The sequence below is a fragment of the Coturnix japonica genome, chromosome 3, assembly GCF_001577835.2.
Source record: "Coturnix japonica isolate 7356 chromosome 3, Coturnix japonica 2.1, whole genome shotgun sequence".
NCBI classification, from domain to species: Eukaryota; Metazoa; Chordata; class Aves; order Galliformes; family Phasianidae; genus Coturnix; species Coturnix japonica.
Window position 1 is genome coordinate 62,508,758 of NC_029518.1, and position 22,812 is coordinate 62,531,569.

Consider the following 22,812-nt stretch of genomic DNA (forward strand, 5'->3'; position numbering starts at 1 on the left):
AACAACAAAGAAGTACAACTAGAGTAGCTTGTTAGCATCAAAGTAATCATAGTAGCCATGTGTATTTTGTATAGCCTTTCAGAAGAACACTTCTAAGTCTTTGTTATATTCGTAATTAACTGGGTTTATTTTTGCCATGTCTTTTTCATAAATCTGGAATGAATTCCACTGAAATACATATGGATCTTGAGATTTTCTGTAGCTAGGAAAAAAGTTTATGAACTTCTGTCAACTAGTTATGTTAAAATTTTATTTTGTATTCTTAGTAAAAGCCTGCAAGTTAAGGTAAGAGAGAATGAAGTAGCATAGTGTTAACTTCTGTGAGAATCACAAGATGACTTGTGTTCTCTTTGGTGTTTACTCGTGTTAGCTGTCCATTTTCCTACTTCTTATTGGCTTGTTGCAGAAGCAAGGCTCTTAAATCTAGAAGCCTTCAAAGTCTTTGCAAGACCAACTGATGAAAGCTATGCAAAGGACAGAATTAGGAGACACTTCGAGATAATCTAATAAAAAAGAATCAATATGGGTTTTTTCAGAGAAGTCCTGCCTTTAAAGTATGGATATCAGATCAGGTTCATGCTGCATTTCTGAAAGGCTTATAACAAAATCTTTTTCTAAATGCAATTAGAGAGAATACAGCCATGGAAAAAGAGGTGAAAATCCTGGCATTCATTCTAAAATAAATAAGTAACATAAAGGCAGGGACAGGAATAACTGTCTAGCTGTCAAAGTAGAAATCACTGGTGCAGCTCTCTCAGGAACTGCGAAAGGGCTTGGGCTGTTGTATATATTCTTATATATCTAGAGAAAGGAGTGAGCAGGAAGGTGTCAGAGATTGTTGATAATATGGAGTTGTCCCATATAAGGCCTGAAGAATGACTGTGAAAAAATGCAGGAAGTAGATAAATTAATGATGCACAGGGGACAAAGAATCTTGACCTCATTTGGAGAGAAATGGATGGGATTCTGAGCTGACCATGACTACTTCAGAAAAATTCTTGGTTTGTAATAAGTAATTCCATTATATTGTCACCCTGGTTCCTTGTAGCAGCCAAAATAAGGACACTAAATGTCAGAAATAGTTAAGAAAGAAATGGAGATGAGAGCGTTAAAAATCATAATATTTGCAACCCAGGGGTTTATGTGGTAGCAGCTGAAAATTAAATACAGTGCCAGCCTGGTCAGCTCCCAAAAGGGGCTCTAAATTGTAGTTCAGAGAAGGGCAACTGGAACAAGCAAAAGTCAGAAACAATGGAATTTGCCCAGATCGATCGATCTGGAATAGAGATAACAGGGAAGTGAGAGTGGTCTACAAAATCCTGTATGGCATTAAGTATGATGGAGAGGGTGCAAAGTTCTTGGTTATTTAAGATTTTTTTTATTCTGTGAACTAGAGGATATCAAAAGAGGGCAGTGGGAGTTGAGTCCAAAGCAAAGAAGGTGGTTGTTCGTCTTGGAAGTAGTAGGTTTGATTAACAATGACAGGAGGTGTTGATACAGGAAGATTACTGTGGGTTTATAGGGGAGGTGGAGAAGGTAAAGGGAAGGCACCCATTGATGATGATTAACAAACTGCCTTGTGGAAAAGATGTTTCCTAAAAGTGGTCAGAAGCTGGAAGGATACTTGCAAGTAATAGGTTTGCTTGTGTTGCTCTTGCAGGCATCTTGTTACTTCTGAAAAATCCTATACGGAATCTGTTCTGAGTCAGAATGACAACCTTGGGGGGGAGAGAACATGTTGGGGTGCATGAGTAGTGCGTCTTAAACCTGAAGTTCCTATTAAGTGCAATTTTTTTTTTTTTTTTTGTCCAGTGTAGTTACTTCCAGGTCTTGATAGGCTTATGATAATTCAGTCCCTTCATTTGAGTTGATTTTTAGAAGTGAGTTTGATCCTTATTGGCTATGATGGAAAATCTCCTGAATTTTTTTCATAATCATATTTTCCTTAAAATTTGAGTAGAACTGTGTATGTCTCAGAGGTCTTAGCTGACATTATGGTAACAAATCCATTTGTTTTGTAGTGGGGAATTCAGTTTGGATGGTTTTGCAAGGTCTAGTTTTCATTGATTGCAAAGTTGAAGTAGTAATATCTTCAGAATTTATTTATTTATTTCAATTCATGTTAACTTCTGTTGTGCTTTTACTCTCTTAGAACCTCAGTTTGTGGTTGCCTACAGGCACTTGCAGTCTCCATCCTTACTACCAGCTTCAGGGAAGAAGAATGGCTATTGCTCAAATTGTATATCGCATGCTGAATATTAGTGATGCTACTAAACATACTTCCTGAGTACATATGATTAAAATGAACTGCAAGCTATTTGATAGACCCAAGATAGGAAAACTACTGCAAATCCCAAATTATAGTTGGTGTAGTTGCTTGTTTTGCCTTTAGAAAATAAATCCTCTTGTTGTTCTGTGAGCACAGTCCTTTTAACTGCTTTCAGTCACATCTCTCTTTTGCTGAATTTGACTAAGATGGAGTAAATAGCAAAAAGCCATGTGGGAAAATAGCAAACACTGATTACTGAAGACACTGATTCCTTGTTCTGGTTCTTACAGCATCTTGTTTGTTTCTGATTTTCTAGGTTATGCATTCAGTGAAGATGGTGAATACTTTGCATATGGCCTGAGTGCTAGTGGTTCTGATTGGGTTACTATCAAGTTTATGAAAGTGCAAGGTCCTGAGGAACTTCCAGATACACTGGAAAGAGTTAAATTCAGTTGCATGGCATGGACTCATGATGGAAAAGGCATGTTCTATAACTGCTATCCAAAACAAGATGGTAAAAGTGATGGTAAGTATGGCTGTACCAGTTGCATTCTATGTGGAAACAAAATGACCTTTTCAATTAATTTGTGCAACAAATAGGTAATGTTAGTTTATGCATTTAGATATCAGATTGTCTTATATGGCCAAAATCTGTATTCAACTAGTTCCCTTTCCTTTCATTTTTGTCTGACTCTGTCCTTTTCTTAGAAGCCTATCGGCCCTTTTATTTTTCTCTGCAGATGTTTGTTTGTTTACTTTCATACAGGCTGGAATTTGATGTCTAGAGGCAGTTTACTCTAAATCTCTACCTTATGCATTTTTTTCTGGGCATTGGTGAACTGACTTAGGAGGTTGACTTGAAGAGTAATCTGGGTTGTAATGTTTCTGTTACTCAACCAGACTCATTCATCTGTGGTTCGCTGCACAGCAAACCTAAACATTTATGCTAGCAAAACTCAAAGTAGTATAGAAAGTGGAATAAATTGTTGGAGAGTGTCAATATAGAAGGAATCTAGGAGTTTTCTCTTGCTGTAAGGGAATGCTAATATATTCTTTCTAAACCTGTGCCTTTTGTGAAACATTGAAGAGAGCTGAAATTTTACATCTGTATTTAAGTTTGTAGCCTATAGTTTTGCCAAACTTGTAATTTAGACACCCACCATTTATTGTGTTTACTTTTAAACATATTTGTAGTTCAGAATCTGAAGTATTGCACCAGAAAATGTTGCAAGAAAAAAGTAAAAGGAGAAATCAAGTAGCATATAGTGCGCCTTAAAATGCTTCATTTTATTTTCAGCAGATGGGAATGCAATGGTTCCTAAAAGTAGTCATTAATAATAGATCCCCCCCCTAATTCCCCAATGTAAGATAGAAGCAGAAGCATCTTTAAAGGGTAGCAGAGATTGTTGCCTTTCTTTGATTGTTCTGTATTTCTAGAAAGTGCACTTTGAAATGATAAACCTTTACATTCAGAGAAAGTATTGCCTGCAATACAAGTCTAACTGTTTGAATGAGGCTGCCAGGTGATTTGAAGATCTATCTTATAGTAGAGGGCGTTGGTTTTTTGGAGGGGAATGGTTGTAAACTTAAATTATTCCAAGTTCTCTCTGCTGAATGGCTTTCTTCTTTTATACTTAAAAAGGGTATACAGTTTCATAGGGTTTTATGTGGATGTTGTTGGATTTCACTGAGAGCTAATTGTTTAATTCTATGTATTTCACTAGGTACTGAGACCTCCACTAATCTGCATCAGAAGCTGTATTATCATGTATTAGGAACTGACCAATCAGAAGATATCCTGTGTGCTGAATTTCCTGATGAACCAAAATGGATGGGTGGAGCTGAGGTAAAGTGAACGTGCTGAAGCTTAACATTATCACCGTGTTTATTTCTTCAGATTCTAACAGTTTGTAGCAGATACAGAGCGGAAAACATGTTCCTTAAAATAAAGTTTTTTATCAGGCTAGATATTAGGAGGAAATTCTTTGCTCAAAGGGTGGGTGAGGCACTAGAACAGGTTGCTCAGAGAAGCTATGGATGCCCCATCCCTGGAGACATTTAAGTTCAAGTTGGATGAGGCCATAGGCAGCCTGATTTAGTCACAGACAACCCTGCCCACAGCTGAAGTTGGGACTGGATTGGTTCTAAGATCTCTTCTCAACCCAGGCTGTTCTGTGAATCTGTTAGAGTTGCAGAGCTTAGCACTGAACTAAAAATTATTGACTTGGAATCATGTACTAAGAATTGCTAAAAGTAAGACTGGTCTGCTTTAAATCAGTCCTTGAGTCTGTAATGACACAGTCACGCAGCATTTTTCCTTCTCTGAGGACACTGTCTTGTGTAAATTTGGGTATAAAAGAGGAAAATATATCATTGTTCTGTTTGCTTCTTGTCAGCAAACCTCAGTCTTCATTTCTTACAAAAAGTCTACTTCAAGAAGCATGATGTCTGAATATTCCCCACCACATTTATTTTCTATTTGCTAGTTCTATTTTCAATTTATAGTTCATATCTTTCCTCTTTGATGGACTTCCACAGCACAAACATGGTGTGGTCAGTGTTACCAGAAAGTGACCGCTGGAAGCGATTGCTTAAGTTTATTTTGTTGAACTACAACTATATTGTTCAAAGTCCTAGATAACCATAATTGTACATAACCATGCTTTGATCTTCTTTACTCGAATGATTCAAAATGCCCTAGTTTTTGTAATTAGCACTATACTAGATCTATGAGATAGGGTCTGGAGCACAGATCTTATGGGGAACAGCTGAGGTAACTGAAATTGTTTAATCTGGTAAAGAGGAGGCTCAAGTGAGACATTGCCATCTACAACTCCCTTAAGGGAAATTGTAGCAAGGTAGGGGTTGGCATCTTCTCCCAGGCAACAGTGATAAAATGAGAGGAAATGGCCTGAATTTGCATTGAGGAGGTTCAGGTTGGATATTAGGAAACATTTATTCTCAGAGTGGTGAGGCATTGGAAAAGGCTGTCCAGGGAGGTGGTGAAGAGTCACTGTCTCTGGAGGTGTTCAATAAACACCTGTATGTGACACTGTGGGACATGCTTTAGTGGACATGGTGTGATGGGTTAATGGTTGGTGATCTTAGAGGCCTTTTTCCATCTTAATGAATGAATGATTCTAAATTAGAATGGTGCTCTCTCTTAAGTGTCGTTGAATCTGGGTGTGGTTGTAATGCTGAGATCATTCAGTTGATCAGGGAACTAGGAAAATCATTTTCCAGTGGGTAATATCCTGTTGTAATTATTAGTACTTTTCTGGCTACCATGCTTAAACATTATTCTTTGCTTCTGTGGAAAGTCTCATCAAGGCTCACACTTTTCTTAAGTGTGAAAGACTTTTATTTCAACTGGGGTGTTTGGTTCCAGGAACAACTTCTCCTAGGATCACCTCTTTTCAAAGATTTGGTCATCACACTGTGCTCACCATTCAGCATATCAACCCATGATATCAACTCCAACCATGTGGGGTTCTTTGTGCTGCCAGTAAACACCAGTTGTCTCAAAGAATTTGAGCACTTGGATTTAAAATGGAATGGCAAATAAGCGTGTAACAGGCGCATTAGCAAAGTAGCCACGCTAAACCTTGTCTATACGAATCATATTTGTTTACGGAATGTAAAGATAAACAGAACTCTTTTACATAATCTCAACTGTTATTGGAGCATACCTTTACAGTCTGACCTGAATGTTGGTATGAACTTGAAAATAGGATTTTAAAATGTTTTTGAACAGCAATAACAAGTTGTGTTGAGTTTCAAATTCCATCCTATTGCTAATTTAATTCATTGTCCTTATTTTTCTCCAGTTCTGTAATAAAGGGGCTTCTTTCTGTTGGTGGCAGGTGTTTTGCTGTGGTGTATACACTGATTCACACCATGATGCATATTATTATTGTTTTGTGGTGTCATGAGCTAATCTACACTTGCTAAGGCAAATTAATTTTCCTTGGTGGAATATTACAATGTTGATTTATTATGACCTTTATTTATTAGCATATACTGTCTTTTAGGGTAGTGAAAGTTTGCTGTCTTAGATTATATTAGAGGCCGAAAATATGTATTCTGTATTAGATATAGAGGTACTCTTGTGTTTCAGGTGAGGTCTCATTTAGTAAAATCTTCTTTGAGGTAATAGGTATAAAAGGGTTTTGCAGTGTACTAAGTTGAAAAAGCAAGGCCTGGAGTATTTTGAGATCAGAAATATAGAATCCTGCATCTTCTTCCTCTTATGTCATGAAAGAAAACCTTGAGGCAACCTTAAACAAAGTGCCTTTTGCTCTGACAGCAAATGTCTTGGGTAATTTTTCTCATTGATGAGAATATATAGACCTTGTAATAAGTGATAAATAAGTCTGAGGCGTGGGAAGAGTGCATTGGTAGTAATAATGCTTGCTGTAGTGTAGGAGAGTGATAGACTGTAGTGCAGCTACCAGTTCTATGTCTCTGGAATTGAAACATCCCCACAATTAATGGGAAGAGGGGACAGGATGTTGAATAGAGCAGCACCTCACTATTGTTTCTTTTTAATGTGTGTAGCTTCCAGTGGCTTTTCCTAATCCCTAAGAAACATAATCTTGCAGAGATGCTGTTATGTAAGATTAAATACTATTTTAAGGCAGTATGGTAAAATAGAGATTCATTTTGGTAAACAATCATGAGCGAGTCAGAGCGATACTACTATAAAACAGCTGACTTTCCAGGATCACGCTGTGAACTGCAGCTGTAAAATGTGGCTCTGGCACCCTGATATTAATGGAAGATGGTTTTTAATAGTCAGGAAAAGACAACTATACTGCAATTGAAGTATACCATTGTGACTACAAAGTGTGGTTTTATCTTTGTGGAATAGGTAAAAAATCTCCCTTTTAAACCATTCAAACAAGTTTTCTGATCTTATTATTATTATTATTATTAAAGCATGCATCTGAGAAAGTCAAACACCACAAAATAATTGGGAAGAATTAAAATAGCTTTAGTAAAAATTGAGTTGTGTGACTTAGTGATGCCAGCCTAAATATTCTAATCCAGTGCTATCACTCTGCCAGAGATTTTGAAATATAGCACAGCTCAGTATTTTCTGAAAGTCTGCTTACTTGCATTCTTGTAAGATAAATGAAGAAGCATTTTTATTTTACAGTGCCTAGCTGGGCCAAATACATAGAAACAGATTCTCTCCCATTTTACACAGGCTCCAGTGGAGTCAGTCAGATTTTGATATCAATGGTCCACTTTCAAATATCAAACCTTTCATTATAGTGCAATCAGATCTTGAAGTTCCGTACCCAGAATTAGAAAAGAAATTGCAGGTTTTGCAACCATTGGGTAGAGGAAGAAAAATTCCTGGCTTGTTCGTGTAAGACACTTGCGTCTTTCTCAGATAGAGAAAGTTATAATAATGCCATTATACTTTTAAAAATAGGGTATTGCTGTGAAGGTGAGAAATGAAAATGTGTCTCCAATTAGGACAGAAGAGAATTGAGTAAGATTTTGTTAACTTGTTACATCTACTGAACAACATGTAGGAAAATAGCTTCAGTTTAAGAAGTTACTTATTCAACACCAGCACTGAGTATACTTGATTTAAACAAAACGTGTAATGTATAAAATAGATTTGGCATAAAAATTATAGATGTGTTTCCATCTCCTCACTGGAATGGATTGTCTGTGAAGGAGGAAAAAAATGTTTATTGCTCCTCATACTTCAGATTTATAGCTAGATTAGTTTTGAAGAAGATGGTATCTCATCTCTTCAGTAGTGTAGAAATTGTGTATGTTTCTCTGGTGCAGATTCTAGGATGGTGAGGGATTTGGGAAGAAGCAGGAATGAGGTTGAGTGAATTTCCAGTAGATGGCAGTATAGGATGAAGATTGTTATTTTTTTTCCAGACCTTTATGCTGTTGTATATAGTGTTTGAAACAAGAGCTTCCCAGGCTTCTGCCCCTCTGTTTGCGGTATGTGCTTGTTTCCTCTCCAGACTCATACACTATAACTGTCTTTTACAGACAGACTGTTATTCTGAAAGTTAGTCAGTAAATTATGTAAGATGCTTTCACAGTTGGTAGTGTTAAAACTGCTACACCAGCAGAATGAAAGGAGAGCAACGGGGGAACCCTCCTGTCCCAATTCTGCCAATAATGAAACAAGTACAATTTTTTGTGTTGTTTTTTGATACACTGTGCACAGGCCATAACCTGACAAGAAAAATATGTTTAAACATTTAGAAATGTCAGTTTGCATCAGTGGATCCCTGCGAGGAAGGTGGACTTGCAGATGAAATTTGGAGTGCAGAGGAATAAACTTCGCCAGATGCGTGTTGGCTCTGGCGTGTTTTCACACATGAAAGTGCAGCATCCAGGGGGAAAGAATGAATGGGAAGGGCTCAAAGCATCCAGTTTGCTTAAGTAAAACAGCCAGGTGATCTTTCTGGCTGCACACGGATCTGTGGTAGGTGTAACATCTTATAGGCATTGTATCACAGAATCATTTAGGTTGGAAATGACTTCTAAGATCACCGAGTCCATCCTTCCCCAGTGCCCACTGAGCCATGTCCCTCAGTGCTAAATCTCCACAGTTCTTGAACACCTCTAGGGAGGGTGACTGCCACCTCCCTGGGCAGTCTGTGCCAATGCTTGACTGTTCTTTCTGAGAAGAAGTTGTTCCTAATTTTCAAATGGCTTCAAAGGGAATTGGATCTAACCCAGATTTTGGAACCTCCTGAATTTATTCTGTTGTCATATGTTTGTATCTGTGTGACTTTCACTGCACTTAGGAAGAAGCAGAAGACCACAGGGAAAAAAAAGTAATACATTAGTTTGTCACCTCAGAGGACTAAAAATTTTACTCTGTACTAGAATTAAGTAGGATGCTTGTAAATACCCATGTGCATATTATTGTGCCACTTGGGAACAAGGCTGCCTCATGGAGGAAACTGAGGGAACAGTGAAACTGAGTTAATGCCCAAAACAATTTTTCTAAGCTGAAAAGTGGAAAGGGAGAGCATATTACCTTGTTGTTTACATACAGTAAGACCATGTCCTTCTTGGAGTATATCAAGCCTGCTTCTCAGAATAGAAAGATTTCTGATGGATCTGATCCAGAAATCCTGCATTCCTGTAGGCACCCTCTGTTAGTTCTTCTAATTTAAAAATCTATTTTATTAAACCAATGTGATACAAATAGGAAACAAAACAAGTATTTGTAGCATATCTTCTGAAGAACATAAAATATTATGGGAACTATCACAGACAAATAGAATGGCTTTGGTTGGAAGGGACTTCAAGGATCATGAAGCTCCAATCTCCCTGTCTCAGGCAGGGCCACCAACCTTCACGTTTAATACTAGGCCAGGCTGCCCAGGGTTCCATCCAACCTGGCCTTGAACACCTCCAGGGACGGGGCATCCACAATCTGTCTGGGCAGCCTGTTCCAGTACCTCACCACTCATAGTTAAGAACTTCCCTCTGATTCCCAACCTAAATCTTCCCTTCTTCAACTTAAAACCATTTCCCCTTGTCCTGGCATTACCAAACTTTGTAAAGCATTGACTGCCCTCCTGTTTGTAGACTTCCTTTAGGGTACTGGAAGACTGTAATGAGGTCACCCCACAGCCTTCTCTTCTCCAGGCTGAGCAAGCCCAGCTCCCTCTGTCTTCACAGGAGAGATCATCCAGGCCTCTGATAATCTTTGCGGCGCTCTTCCAGACCCTTTCTAAAAGCTCTCTTTCATCTATTGGAGGCCCCAGACCTGTACACAGTACTCCAGATGGGGCCTTATAATTGCAGAGTAGAGAGGGACAATACACCTCCCTGTCCCTGCTGGCCACTCCTTTTCATCAGAAGGAGCCCAGGATACCATTTGCTTTCCGAGATGCAAGAGCACACTGCTGGCTCATGTTAAGCTTTTCATCCACCAGGACATCCAGGTCCTTCTCTGCAGGGCTACTCTCAAGGAGTGCTCCTTCCAATCTGTATATATGCCTCGGATTCCTCCAGCCCAACTTCAAAGCTTTTCATTTTGTTGGAACTATATGCTAGTTTGTGTGACTTTTTTTGAACTACTGCAAAGATAATTTCAGAATGTAGCTGTATGTTAATTTTTCTTAAAACATACAAGCGAAATCTTTAAGAATGCTTTACCTAATTTCCTCTTGTATGACAAGATGGAGCTTTGCTTTTTCAAGCAATAAGTTAATAAAAGCAAAATTTGAATGGCTGGAAGATTACAGTAGGGGTTCTTCACTGTCATTGTGCAGGCAGAGCTCTGTGGCATATGTTTGACGCTAAAACACTTGGGGCTGTTTAGATAAAATTACTCTTATTTCTTATTGACCAAGTGTTTTGACAAATTTCAGTGGATATTTATACATCCCTTTTTGTGGAAGGCTTGTCTTCTGTAGGGTTTTTGTTGTTTGGTTTTTTGTGCTTAGGATTTTAATTTAGTTATCTGGTAGGAAGATTTGAAGCATTTAAAGGTGATTGGAAGGCAGATAATTCCTACGTCAGTCTGAAGTGTCCTTTGCATGTAGATTCTTTATGTTGAAGTTTGGTGAAATTATACCCAACATTTTTGCTGCAGGAATATAAAGATTTGGAAATAACAGCTGTCATCTGTCTTATGCTGGATGGCTTCCTACATTTGTAAATCAGTACTAATGGGTGGAGAAAAAGTTTTTACACAATCACTCCTCATGGTTTTAAACTCTTGCATGCATAGCATGTAATGAAAACTGTAGTATTAAAATATAGCTTACCAATGCTTTGCGTTATTAGTCTAGCTATTGTCACACACAGCATAGTTTTATCTTTATTGTCACCTATCTTGCTTTCCATGAAAGGTTTGTTGTTACCATGTGTTAGCGCATAGAATATGGTTCCTAATTTGACAATTTGGCTTTATTGTTTACTTTGTTATATTGGAAATGTGTTTGCAATGGCAGTTAACATTGTTCCATATACAGAGGACACAGTTTTTTGAAGAAAAGCAGTAGTTCATAGGTACCGTGGGTGCAGGTCAGGAGGTGGGTTATGATGGTGTTAATATCTGCAGTTAAATAAGAGGGCATTTGTCTTAATCTAGACACAGGCATGTTATTGTAAGAACTGGTTTTTACTTCATTTTTTTTAATGACTTATTATGTAGAAGCAAATTATGCCATGATTAGGATTTTTTTCTACCTTGATGATAAAAAAAAAGGAAAAAGTGGTAAAACTTGTAATTGTTTAGTTTAAAGTGACATAAAGTAGGTAGTTGCCTTCACGTAATAATAAGCATTCAAAGGACCTGTGTTTGTGAAGTAAAAATAGAGAGCTCTTCCCTGTTCTAAATCTTTCAGTGGTAACTACACAGGTAGCACTCAAAGAACTAGCATTAATATTCACAGGAGTTGCTGTCAGGCCACTTTACTTGGAGGGAAAGCATTTTAATGTCTGTCTTATTGACTTTACAGTTGAGGGGTTATACTTAGAGCCAGGAAGTCAGAAAATCCTACAACCTTCTCCTGTTTGTTCTTTTTTGTTTGCTCATTTAATTATGTATGAATTTTAGATCTGGAGTGAGTTTCTATGAGACAAAATATTTAACTTCAGTTTTTGCTGTGGATCCTTGTAGATTGTTACTGCTGTTGTAAGTGCAGAAGATAGGACTACTTGGGGTTCCTTCAATGACTTGTGGAATGAATTACATTTTTCTTTCTTTTACAAAATATGGTTATGTAGTTGGAAAGCTCTTTTTATGTGCATGCACTTCTTTGACTTTAAATAAAGGTCTCTTTCAGAAATTCTCAGTGTTTCTTTCCATCTAGGATGAAAGTAAGCACGAATTTACTTCTGAGCCAGGCTGTCAACTCTGACATTACAGCTGTCTCCTTTATTTTGAACTATGAATATTCTGAGATTTGAGTGAAGTGCTGGTATGACATTTCAATTCATAAGTTTGTGGGCCAAGAAGAAGGGTTGCAGTTTACCTTGTTAAGATGCATCTGTGTAAGGATAACCCAAGTGTTCTTGGGAAATCCTATTTCCTTTTGCCATTTGGATAACTAGTCTGTTTGCAGCATAGAAAAGTTGGGACATAGCAGCTGAGCTGCCTTCAAAGCAATCTCTGTCCCTATTACTCATATTTCCAGTTGCTCAGCACAGTGTCTTAACTCAGCCATTTGTGCAGCTGCCCAGTGAACTGAGATACTGGTCTGGCAAAGGAGGCTTTCTCTGTATCTCTTACTTTTTTATCACAGTATCACAGTCTCGTGCGGGTTGGAAGGGACCTAGAGATCATCGAGTCCAACCTCCGGGATTCGAGCCTTCTGTGTAACAGAGCGGCACTTCTATCACTTGTGCCACAGGGGGCATTTGAACCTGGGCCTCTGGTGTTGCAAAGCGGCATTCCTACCACTGCGCCACTGGGGCACACCTGGACTTTCTCTCTCTCTCTTTTTTTCTTCCCATCCAAGTTTTTCTTTCTCCGTGTGCAGCAGTGGGGACTTGTTTTTGAGCATGTTATTTTTTTCACCTGGATCAGTTCTCCAGTGTGGTTTGCCACACAGGTAATAAATGCCTGCACTGGTATGGTTAGGGAAATGAAACTGCATGGATACAAGCAACCCTAGCAGAAAGAAGATCTAGAGTTGGAGACTACATACACTGATGCTGCTGCCATAAATTACTCGTCAAACTGTAAGCTTGCAATGTGGATCTCTAAATCTGCAATGTAATATTAAACTTTTTAGCATGCAGCAGTCAACAGTGACTCGTCCTGTTTCTGTCACATTCCTTTGGGTTATAGAACTCACTGATGTAAAAACAGCTTCAGTGATGGAGGCAGACATAATTGGCATCCCACCAGGAATGTGCTTTGGGAATTCCTACTTCAAATTAAACATAAACTGCTATCAGCTCTTCACTCATTCAGTTGAGAACGTGGAAGGAAAAACTGATTAGATGTGCCCAAATTTGTTGAATTGCCTTTGCTATGACAACACAGGAGAAAACAGCAAATAAGTTTTCTGTCTTGTGTGAAGTGAGCAGTTTTCTGTTAACTCTTAATTCATACCATCAAATAACAAATCCATGTGGGTTATGGCTATGACTGAAAGACTTGTGTCTTACTACTGACTTCTACTGTAATGTAACAAACAGTTATTTAAGCAATATATTGCAGTAGTTCAGTTTAATTGAAACTGACACTTTCAGTGGATTTTTGTCTAAAAACACAAAAGATGCTTTTCTAAAAGTGATCACCTGGACTTGATTTCCATTCCTGAATATAATCCGTCTGGGAAGGAGGTGGCAAAATGTCTTAATATTGCCTACTGTCCTGTTAAGTCAGTAGTAGCTGTTTTCCTGTAATGCTTTTTCTTGGTCCAGTTGGGTGTTCCTTCTTGTTCATCTTGTAAGCTTGCAGATGTAAGGCCTTTCTTTAGTGGTGTAATTCCTGGTTGATAAAAATGCTTATCAGAAAGGTAATTTGGAAATGCTTGTTTGTTGGCCTTGTTTCTTTAGTTAGCTCCCATGTACTGAGATTTTGCACTGTATTCTACAGTGTTCCTTTGTGCCTTCAAAACCATGGATCTGCTTGAATAACTGTATAGCTGCAGGTTAATTTTTCTGAAATTGATTTTGCTAACTAATTCTAAGAAAACTTTGCACTACTAATGTTATGAATGTTAACTGAAATAAACCTATGGTGTAATTACAACCAATAAGGATTTTTTGAAGATGTTTAGCATCAGATGGGAAGTTTTTCAAGTTCAGTTTCATATTTTGTAACTAAAATTAAATTTCCATTTGACACTGTTGTGTAAGAATGTAGACAGGAAACGATTTCTACATCAGATGTTAATAAAACATGTAAATCTGGTAATTTTGGCATAAGCTCAAAAGAGCTTAGTAAGGAAAGGGAAACTTGAAATTGATGGCTTCCTGTTACATTATGCCTTTCCTTCATAGACTTGCATTTTCAAAAGCTTTGCAAGGAAAAAGGTTATGTTTGCAGAAATTGAGTAGAAAAAAAGGCTTAAATAATAACTTTGTGTACCAACAGACACAACTTTGGAAATGTTATCATGTGTTTCTGTAATGGCAGAATGAAAAGCTTCATCTGAAAATTTATAATGTCTTATATGTTTGTGTCTTATAATGTTCATTTTAGCAGCAGCATTAGATTTATGTGCAAACCCTATGAAAATGATGAAAACAATAATTTTTTTAGTCACTGGGAGGAGAGCAGCCAGTTTCTTTGCGCCTCTGACGGAGAGACTTTTAGCAGCTACCTTTGGAAGTTAATTGTAATTAGGCCAACCGTGAATCCAAACTATCTTTTACCATCTTGTTAGATCTTTTTCTTGCGGTGCTGTTGTGAATGACAGTAGGGCAGTGCTTGTCTTTTTCTATTAAAAATAAATTGACAAAGCAAGCATGTTTGCCTTATGCACTGACTCTTTTATATCAAAAGTGTTTATTATTAAACTTCTTTGTTTAGTTGAAAATGGGAATAAATGGATACAGCTGTTTTGTTTTAATCCAATTTTTACACTTCTGTTATTTGCTGATAGAAGTGGTGAGGGTTCTTGGTGAGTTCTCATATTCCATATACATCTGTTCATTCATCTAACTGTAGCACTGACTAATTTTTTGCTAGATTTTTAGGGACTGCCTTTTCAGCGTGGATTTTTTTTATTTTATTTTCTGTAATTTCTATTGTCCTTCCTCATCTCAGCACAACTCGTATGTCACTTCCCACAAAAACAAAAACAAACAAACAAAAGACAACAAACAGATACTTTCCCATAAAGAAAATATTTTGTCTAGTCCTTCCACATGCACAGCAATTTATCTATGTACATCTATTTATTTTGTAGNTGATGATGGTCGATATGTCTTGCTGTCTATTCGAGAAGGGTGTGATCCAGTGAACAGACTGTGGTATTGTGATCTCCAGACAGAGTCTCAGGGTATATCAGGTATGTGTTTTCTTTATATTTGAAATATATTTGCACATAAATATTTACGTATCACTTATATCTTATTTTCTGATGCAGAGAATGAGAAAATCCACACTTCTAGAACTTGGTTTTCTTTGTTATGTTTCATTAGAAATATATATATATATATATATATATATATATATACATTAGTTTTGTAGTTTAAAATATCCCAAGGAAAAACTGATACAGTATAGACATCCTTAGCAGTGTATGTTCCATCTTTTTCTACTCCACTAATATTTTCCAATGCTTAATTTTTTACATTTCAAAAGTTCACGTCTCTTTCTTCAAGCGTTAATCTTACTTTTTTTGAAAACAAAGCAACCTGATTCTCCAACATCTATGTAACATTTCCACTGTACAGTGAATGAAAAAAGCCCTTTAATGTATTAGTAATAAAACTTGGCTCTGTAGTGTTGTTATTCTTAGTAGATACTTCCACAGTAAGGTTTCAAATAAACATTTATAAACTGTCACCTATTTGTCTTCTAGTTGGATTACCTTCTGCCTTCTGTGTATTTGCAGTATTAGCCTCGATACTATGGGCTAAACATTTGGTACTTTGGTCATTATAGCAAATTGTTTTAATGGTCAGTGGCTTTTGTGTTGCCAGAATACTGGCACTGTTGAAATCTCTTCCGCAATATGTGCTTTGCACAGTAGACAACAACTTAATTCTTTGACTCTTTGCTGCTTCTATTTTCAAAAAACTTCAGGGGTAATGAATACTGCAGTAGCTCCTCATTGGATATTGGATTTAAGCAACTTGTTCTCTTGCCTGTAAACAGAATATTAAAGGCTTATGAGAGTTACAGCTCTGCAGTGGAGGGGAGAGGGAAATGTATTTTTGTTTCTGTCAGTGCCTTTGTTATACTTCATGGTTGCATGGCCTTCCTTTAATTAGTTGAACAAGTCTTAGTACAGTAAATTGAATTTTGGTGAGTTAAGTGTTAGAGATGATAGTTCCTACTTCTAAACTCCTTCCCAGGGAGAATATTGATTTTTATTTTGTTTTCATGTTATTCTGCCCTTTTACAAATGATATTTCTTAATTACTTTTAAACTTACCTTAGACAAGTTGTATTAGACAAAACTGCTAAGTTTTTTAATGCCCTCTTGAATGGAGAAAATGGCAGGTCTAATGACAATCATTACAAATTCTTTCTGTGGAGGTCTATTACAAACATTTAACTGCATAGATAAAACTGTTTAGTATAGTGATGCATTTTTGTAAATGATAAATTGGATTGTCATTCAAGATGACACTTTCCAGGTAGAGGCAGATTGAATTAAAAAGTGTAGCTCTCCTCCCATCTTTACCCTCCCTTTTATAGATTCTTTGAATAACCTTGATAAGAAAACTAGCATGAAGCCTTGACAGATAGTGAAGCTATATACTGCCTGGTATAAGGTAAAAGTATAGTTCAAATGTTTTCCAGGCCTGGAAATGCTGCTTTACCAAAAATATTTCCTTCAGACCTTGACTTGCATTCTTGTTTGTGGGTGGAAGTTCTTTTAGCTCTCTAAATCCTCTCTCTTTATAAAAGGAAAAATGTAGGTATAACAGTTTGCTTTCACAAATTCTGTTTTATAACCTCATGTACATTTATTATCTAAGTTACCAAATGCATTTTCGTTTTGAATGAGATGAATTTACATTCAAATGTAAACACCCTGAATCACTGGTCCTCCAGTCTTTGGCCAGAAACAGTAAATTTGAACAAGCATGAAATATGTATGCTTAGTTTTCTGACTAACAAATTAGACCACAAGAAATGTAATTTCAGATGTTTGTAATTTTCTGGGTCAGCAAATGTAGAAGTAATTATTTGTGAAGTTCAGAGAAACTAATACCAGATTTCATTAAGGTGATTTAGATAATAAATGAGAAGCTCTAGAATATCTGAAATTGAGTTTAATGACAAGTCTGTTTCTTGATTTAATACTTGCACTTTACTGCAAATTAGGAGAGACTGTTCAATAATATTCTAAGGTAGAGACTGCTCAGTAATATTCCAAGGGATGTTCAGATGGGTTAAGATGGGGATAATAATGTATAAAAGAAGCACATTCTTACAAAACCAAGAGATATAAAAATGCTGGCCCTCCTTATGCTATCTGTACATTATGAGTGTATGTGTAAGTATTGAATCATGTTACCAGTTACGAAAGCTCAAGAGTGTCAAGTCCTGAGTATCTGGTTTTTAAAGCATATTACATTATTCTTTTGTCTTTTAGCTTTTAGAACATGTTTTATTTATAAAAAGAATTTGTACTTTTGATTAAGTCTAAGGAATTTCTTACCATTTTTTTCTCAGAATTATTGATTATTTAGTCTGAGCCTTTTTACTTGACCTGTTTGCAATGACCTGTTTATTCACAAATATGAGGTCGCATTCAGAATATCATCTTTCTTTCAAAAAAATAAATAAATTATATATGTATATAAATAGGAATAAAAGGAGAAAAAGCAGGACAGTATTTTTCCAGTGTCCTAAATGGTACTTGAAATAAATTATCAGTTTTTCAGACTTTTTTTGTTTTTTTTGGAGGCAGTGGTAGAAGAAAAAAAGCAACTGCTAATCATGATATGTTTCAAATGGTTGTTTCTTAAAGTTACACTGTAACATGTCTTTATAAACATCATTTCCTCTATATTATCGTAAATTTGTTTTTTAAAATAGTCTTTCCCATAGTCACTGTGCCACTGCAGTTTGAAATGCCTGCACTTAGTCATGAATTAATGTCACTTAGACAGAACTTCACTAAAATGCAGATTCTGATCTGTGATTTATTACCCAAAAAGCCTCTTTCAAAATGTGGTGTCAATTAACTTAGTCTGCCTTTCTCGATTTTGATTGCTAGCAGTGCGATCTTTTCCTTTGACAGGAGGCAGTCAAATTTCTTAGTTGTTTAAATAGTTTTCTTTAAAAAGGTGTTCTTATAGTCAAGAAATATGACCAGTGAAGACTGGATTTCTTTTCCTTGTGATGTACCAAGGGAAGCTAATTGTAATTCTTTTACTATTTCCTTGAGACAATGGCTGCAATGATAAATGGCCATTTGCTTGGCCTGCCTACTTGCAAATGGTTGTGTAGAAGTCAGGTAGTCCAGTTTTGTGACCTCAGTACTGAATGCCAAAACTGTCAGGTTGTTGTTTGTTGGAAAACTGTGGGAATGTCTGTGAAATTAGATTACATTTATAGCCCTTTTTTTTTTTTTTTGTTTCCTGATTTGTGACATATAGAATTACACCATTTTTCAAAAAGTTAAATCATATATTTTATTTATGTGTATAGTTTTTAGTGATTCAGAAATGAAGAAAATGAATTCTGAAATGCAAAAACTTCTGTTATTAACGCTTGCTATTCCTGAAAAAGGAGAAGAAATATCTTGGAAGATAGGAGTTGAGAAAGTGTCTCTTTTATGTAAGAATTAAAGTAGCCAAAAACTGGAGAGAGAGAGAGAAGAAAAAGTTCCCATATCTCTAGGCCTGAGGTAAATTTGTAGAGGGAGGGTTGAAAATGGTAGAGTATATGGAAAGAGTGTGTATGCACATTGCATAAACGATATCCCCTTCATTTTATATCTGAGATGAAGTTTACATCCAAAATTGTTCTTTTCAGAGTTAACAAAAACAATGAAAACATTGCATTAAACCTAAGTTTGGTGTGTCCTTATCTACAGTATATTTTAAAACGGTAGCTTTTATTAGCAAATATGCACCAGGTCTTTTAATTATTGAATCTTTTTGCATTGTTGAGAATAATTTCTGTGTTAGTCTCCGGTGATTCTGCAGCCTCAGGATCTGCTGAATCCTTGAATGAGTCAGAAGGATTAAAATCTGTTTCTTGAAAACAATGCAGCCTTACCCAAAAAGAAGCACCGAATTGTTCTATTCAGGGAAGACTGTACAAATAAATTTCTTTTCGCAGTAACTCATCTGTTACCAATACTGTTCTCTGAATGAAATGAGAGGTTTTTTCCTTCTCATAAGCCTTAGCGTTTTTTATTTTATACCTCATATGGTAGTCTTATTCATTAAAACAGTGAACAAAGCAATAATTATAGTGTCTTTCAAAGGTGGACTCAAGTGATCTGCTTTTCCAGAATGTTTTTAAAGTTCATTATTACAGCCTCTTCAAAAAATAGCATGGTGTTTTCATAGTATGCCTCTTGATTAGCAGCGATCTCCAAAATTGACAAAAAAATAATAATAAAAATCCAGCTTTTAGGGCAGCTGGGTTTTAATGAATCCTAATAACACTTCTAAATGCAATTAACAAAAAGATATCTAGATAATTACACTGCCTCTTTGTAAAACTTTAATTATTACTGTCCTCACAGGTTATAAAATGAACTGAAGGCAGCTTCCATCTTTTATCAATGTGTTACTTTAGCTCTTGTGTTTCCTAAAAAGGAGACAAATATCAGATATTTTGGCACCCCTCTGTAATGATCTGAGTTAATGTACCCTGTACTACCCTTTGCCTACCTACCTCTGTTGAAACAGAGACTTAATGTGGCTATGTGTTTTATTTGTGTTGTTCTCAGTACACCCTCCTGCTGTAGATCTTGAACCCTTCACATCTTCTGAATGCCAGAAGCACATGTTCAGGCTTCCCACTGCTTCACCTCAGGGATGAGATAGGCTGCATGTGTAACTCAGGCTATGGCTATACATGAGCAGGCTGGACACAGCCATTTATGCTCTTACACTGAAGCCAAGAGGTACATGGGGTTTTTAGCAAGGCTTTGTCATTATTGGTAATTACTGTGACCGGAGATGGTTCAGTTTCAGAACTGATCCATGGAATAAAAGGAGCAGTAATAAACGGATTGGTTTCTAGAGAGCTCCTTAAGCAACTCATTTTCTGTCTGTTCCTGGACATAACTAAGTCATAAATCAATTAATAGTGTGTTATGCAACTGATTGTCTGTGTTGAAATAGTGTAGCACTGGAATACCATTGTAAAGGAGGACTAGGCAGTGTGTTGGTATATGATTTAAAGGATGTACAGGGTGGACAAATTCAGGCTAGGAGCAGTTGCTTTCAAATTTGTAGTTCTGTTTTTCTTGTGCCGGATAACAACTGACACACAGATTGAGTATATAATAATGACAAAGTAGAGCTGGTTTAAATCTCTTCTGGTTTCATATTTTCATTAAGCTAATCCTACAGCTACTTCTGTTATTGAATGCAGTGAAACTCCAGTGTGGCTGGGGTGGGTAACGATCTTACTTACATTATGCTGTACTGCAGAAATGAAGTCACTGCTGAATTCTGTTGGAAGTAATGGGAGAGTTGCTTCCAGACCCTTTATGTCTTAGAGGAGGTGATGGACAGAGCTCATGTGTTTCAGGTCATTAGATGGATTTCTGTGCTCTCTCTGCAACTATTAGACAGAGTCTTTATAGCAGATAACACATCTGACATAGGCGCCTTTTACTTGTTTAAAGGATGTAGTGCTTTAACAGTGAAACTCCAATTTAGTGACATTAAAAAAAAAGAGAAATGAAATAGCATTAAATTAAATAGGAGGTGCTTGGGTCAAAATTCCATTCCATTTTGTAGAAGCTTGCTGTGGAAAGGCGCATACAAGTAGTCTGACTTTGCAACTGGAAACTACAAGTTAGAAATGTACAATTTAAGGGGGGGGGAAAAAACAACCAAGAACCAGTTTTACTTATCTATTAAGAAAGGTCAGAGTAAATTTTTTTATTTTATTTTATTTAGTCTGAAAGATAAAAAATGAAAAATCATTGTCCTTCAAACCATTCAGTATCCAGTTGAATTATTTGGCTTACATTTGCAAAGTAAGGGGAAAAAATCCATCTTGGGAAAAGAAATGAAGTAGGAAAGGAAAATGATGAAGCAGTGTATTTCATGTATAGAAATGAAAAACACTCATCAAATACTTGCCTGAGAGAACTCAGAAGATGACTGTGAATTCAGAAATGAGTCAGCTACTGTGGGAATTATGGTCCAACACAATGTAGCCCATAGCAGGCTTACAGGAGTTGAGATATTTCTTTCCTCAGCAGATGGAATGAATGTGTAGTCTTCCCTTTTTACTTTTATTTACATTTGAAGTGCTATTATAACAAGAAAAATATTTCCTTTTTCATTTCAAATTGAATTCATTAGTTTCTGGCTGTTTTGAAAAGATGAGTACAACAGGATAAGCGTATCCAGTTGGAAAAAAAAAACAAACAAGGCTTTAAAACCCTTTTAACTTGCTTATATTTTGAACTTCGTTTCCCATTTATGCTCAATTACATGCTCATCTTGTTTTTCATTGGATATTTGGACAATACAAACAAATTAAATCTGCAGCTCTTCTGTGTAAGAGGCTGAAATGGGCAAACCAGATTGTCCCACGAGAATCAGCAAGAAATGGAACAATTAAATAAGTCAACCTTTTTTGTTAACAATTCATGAGTAGTAGGAGCAATGCCTTCCTTTCCAAAGCAGCGGGACAATATTCTAGCTTTTCCTTTGTGTCTCATTCCAGATAGTGATTTGTGGTTTTTTTCAGCTCCTTTAACCTTTTTTTTTTTTTTTTTTAAATCCCACTGGTCTCCTTGTCTAAGAGAACCTGACAGTCACCAATGCTAATTTAAGTTTTGTTGTCTCAAGGTGCCTGACTTTTCTCCCCTACCTTTAGCTGTTTTCGTTGTTTAAAATAATTTCCATTTTTCCCCCATATAATTTGATGTTTCTATTTGCAAGAGCAGGTGTCATCTTCAGTCATCTTGCTAGTGTGGAAGAATTACAAATAAGGAGCTTAATGTATATTTTAATGCTTTATCTTGTACTGAATAGTTTTGTAACATGATATGGACACTAAAATATTGAAACATTTAAATATTTATCTTCTACCCCATGGAACCCACAGTCCTGAGCTACACTTCTATTTTTTTACATTCAGAGAGAGGCAGGGGCTGTAGAAAAAGACACATTATAAATCTACATGCTGAGCTACTAGAATTAGAAAGTAGGCAGTGTTGAAGCGGAAGGCACAAAGTTGAAACTACATAGGAGGCAGACACTCCCTCTGCTTTGTTGTTGCCTCTCTGAGGTATTACAAGACATGAAACAAAGCAATGCTTCTCTTGTTCCTTTTGCACTTTTTCCAGTCAGCCCAGGATGAGAATCATTCACATACGTAGTGAGAAGATCTGATTTCTGCTCTCTTGCTGTGTAGAAGGATTTGATGCGATCTTTCCCACCTATCAAATACTGTACACATCAAACTTCATTACTTATCTTTCCAAGCTTTTCTTGCATTGCAGGAACCTGCTACCAGTCCCTGCTTGAACTAGCTTCCTCTATACTAGTAAACATAATGGATTGATGAATGTTTTCTGGTGCTAAGACTAGCTGACTTTTAACAACCTATGCCAATACTTGTACAGCCCTCTTACTCTGCAGTGCATGAGTAGCTGCATTCAGACTGCTTACTAGAAATTATTCCTGACCTTAAATCATACCCCAGCCTGGATTTTTATTTATTTATTTTTTTAAGACAAATTAATCTA

The 22,812-nt window shown here is 36.6% G+C and overlaps 1 protein-coding gene across 1 annotated transcript in view; it reads left to right on the forward strand.

Annotated features, from left to right (window-relative positions):
* PREP (prolyl endopeptidase) overlaps positions 1-22,812 on the forward strand; it is an 81,885-nt gene that overhangs the window by 7,278 nt on the left and 51,795 nt on the right. Inside the window, exons 5-8 of the mRNA XM_015858711.2 lie at positions 2,586-2,795; positions 3,994-4,115; positions 8,008-8,011; positions 15,145-15,246. Of these exons, the coding sequence (XP_015714197.1) occupies positions 2,586-2,795; positions 3,994-4,115; positions 8,008-8,011; positions 15,145-15,246 (438 nt within the window). The remainder of the gene's footprint in view (positions 1-2,585; positions 2,796-3,993; positions 4,116-8,007; positions 8,012-15,144; positions 15,247-22,812) is intronic.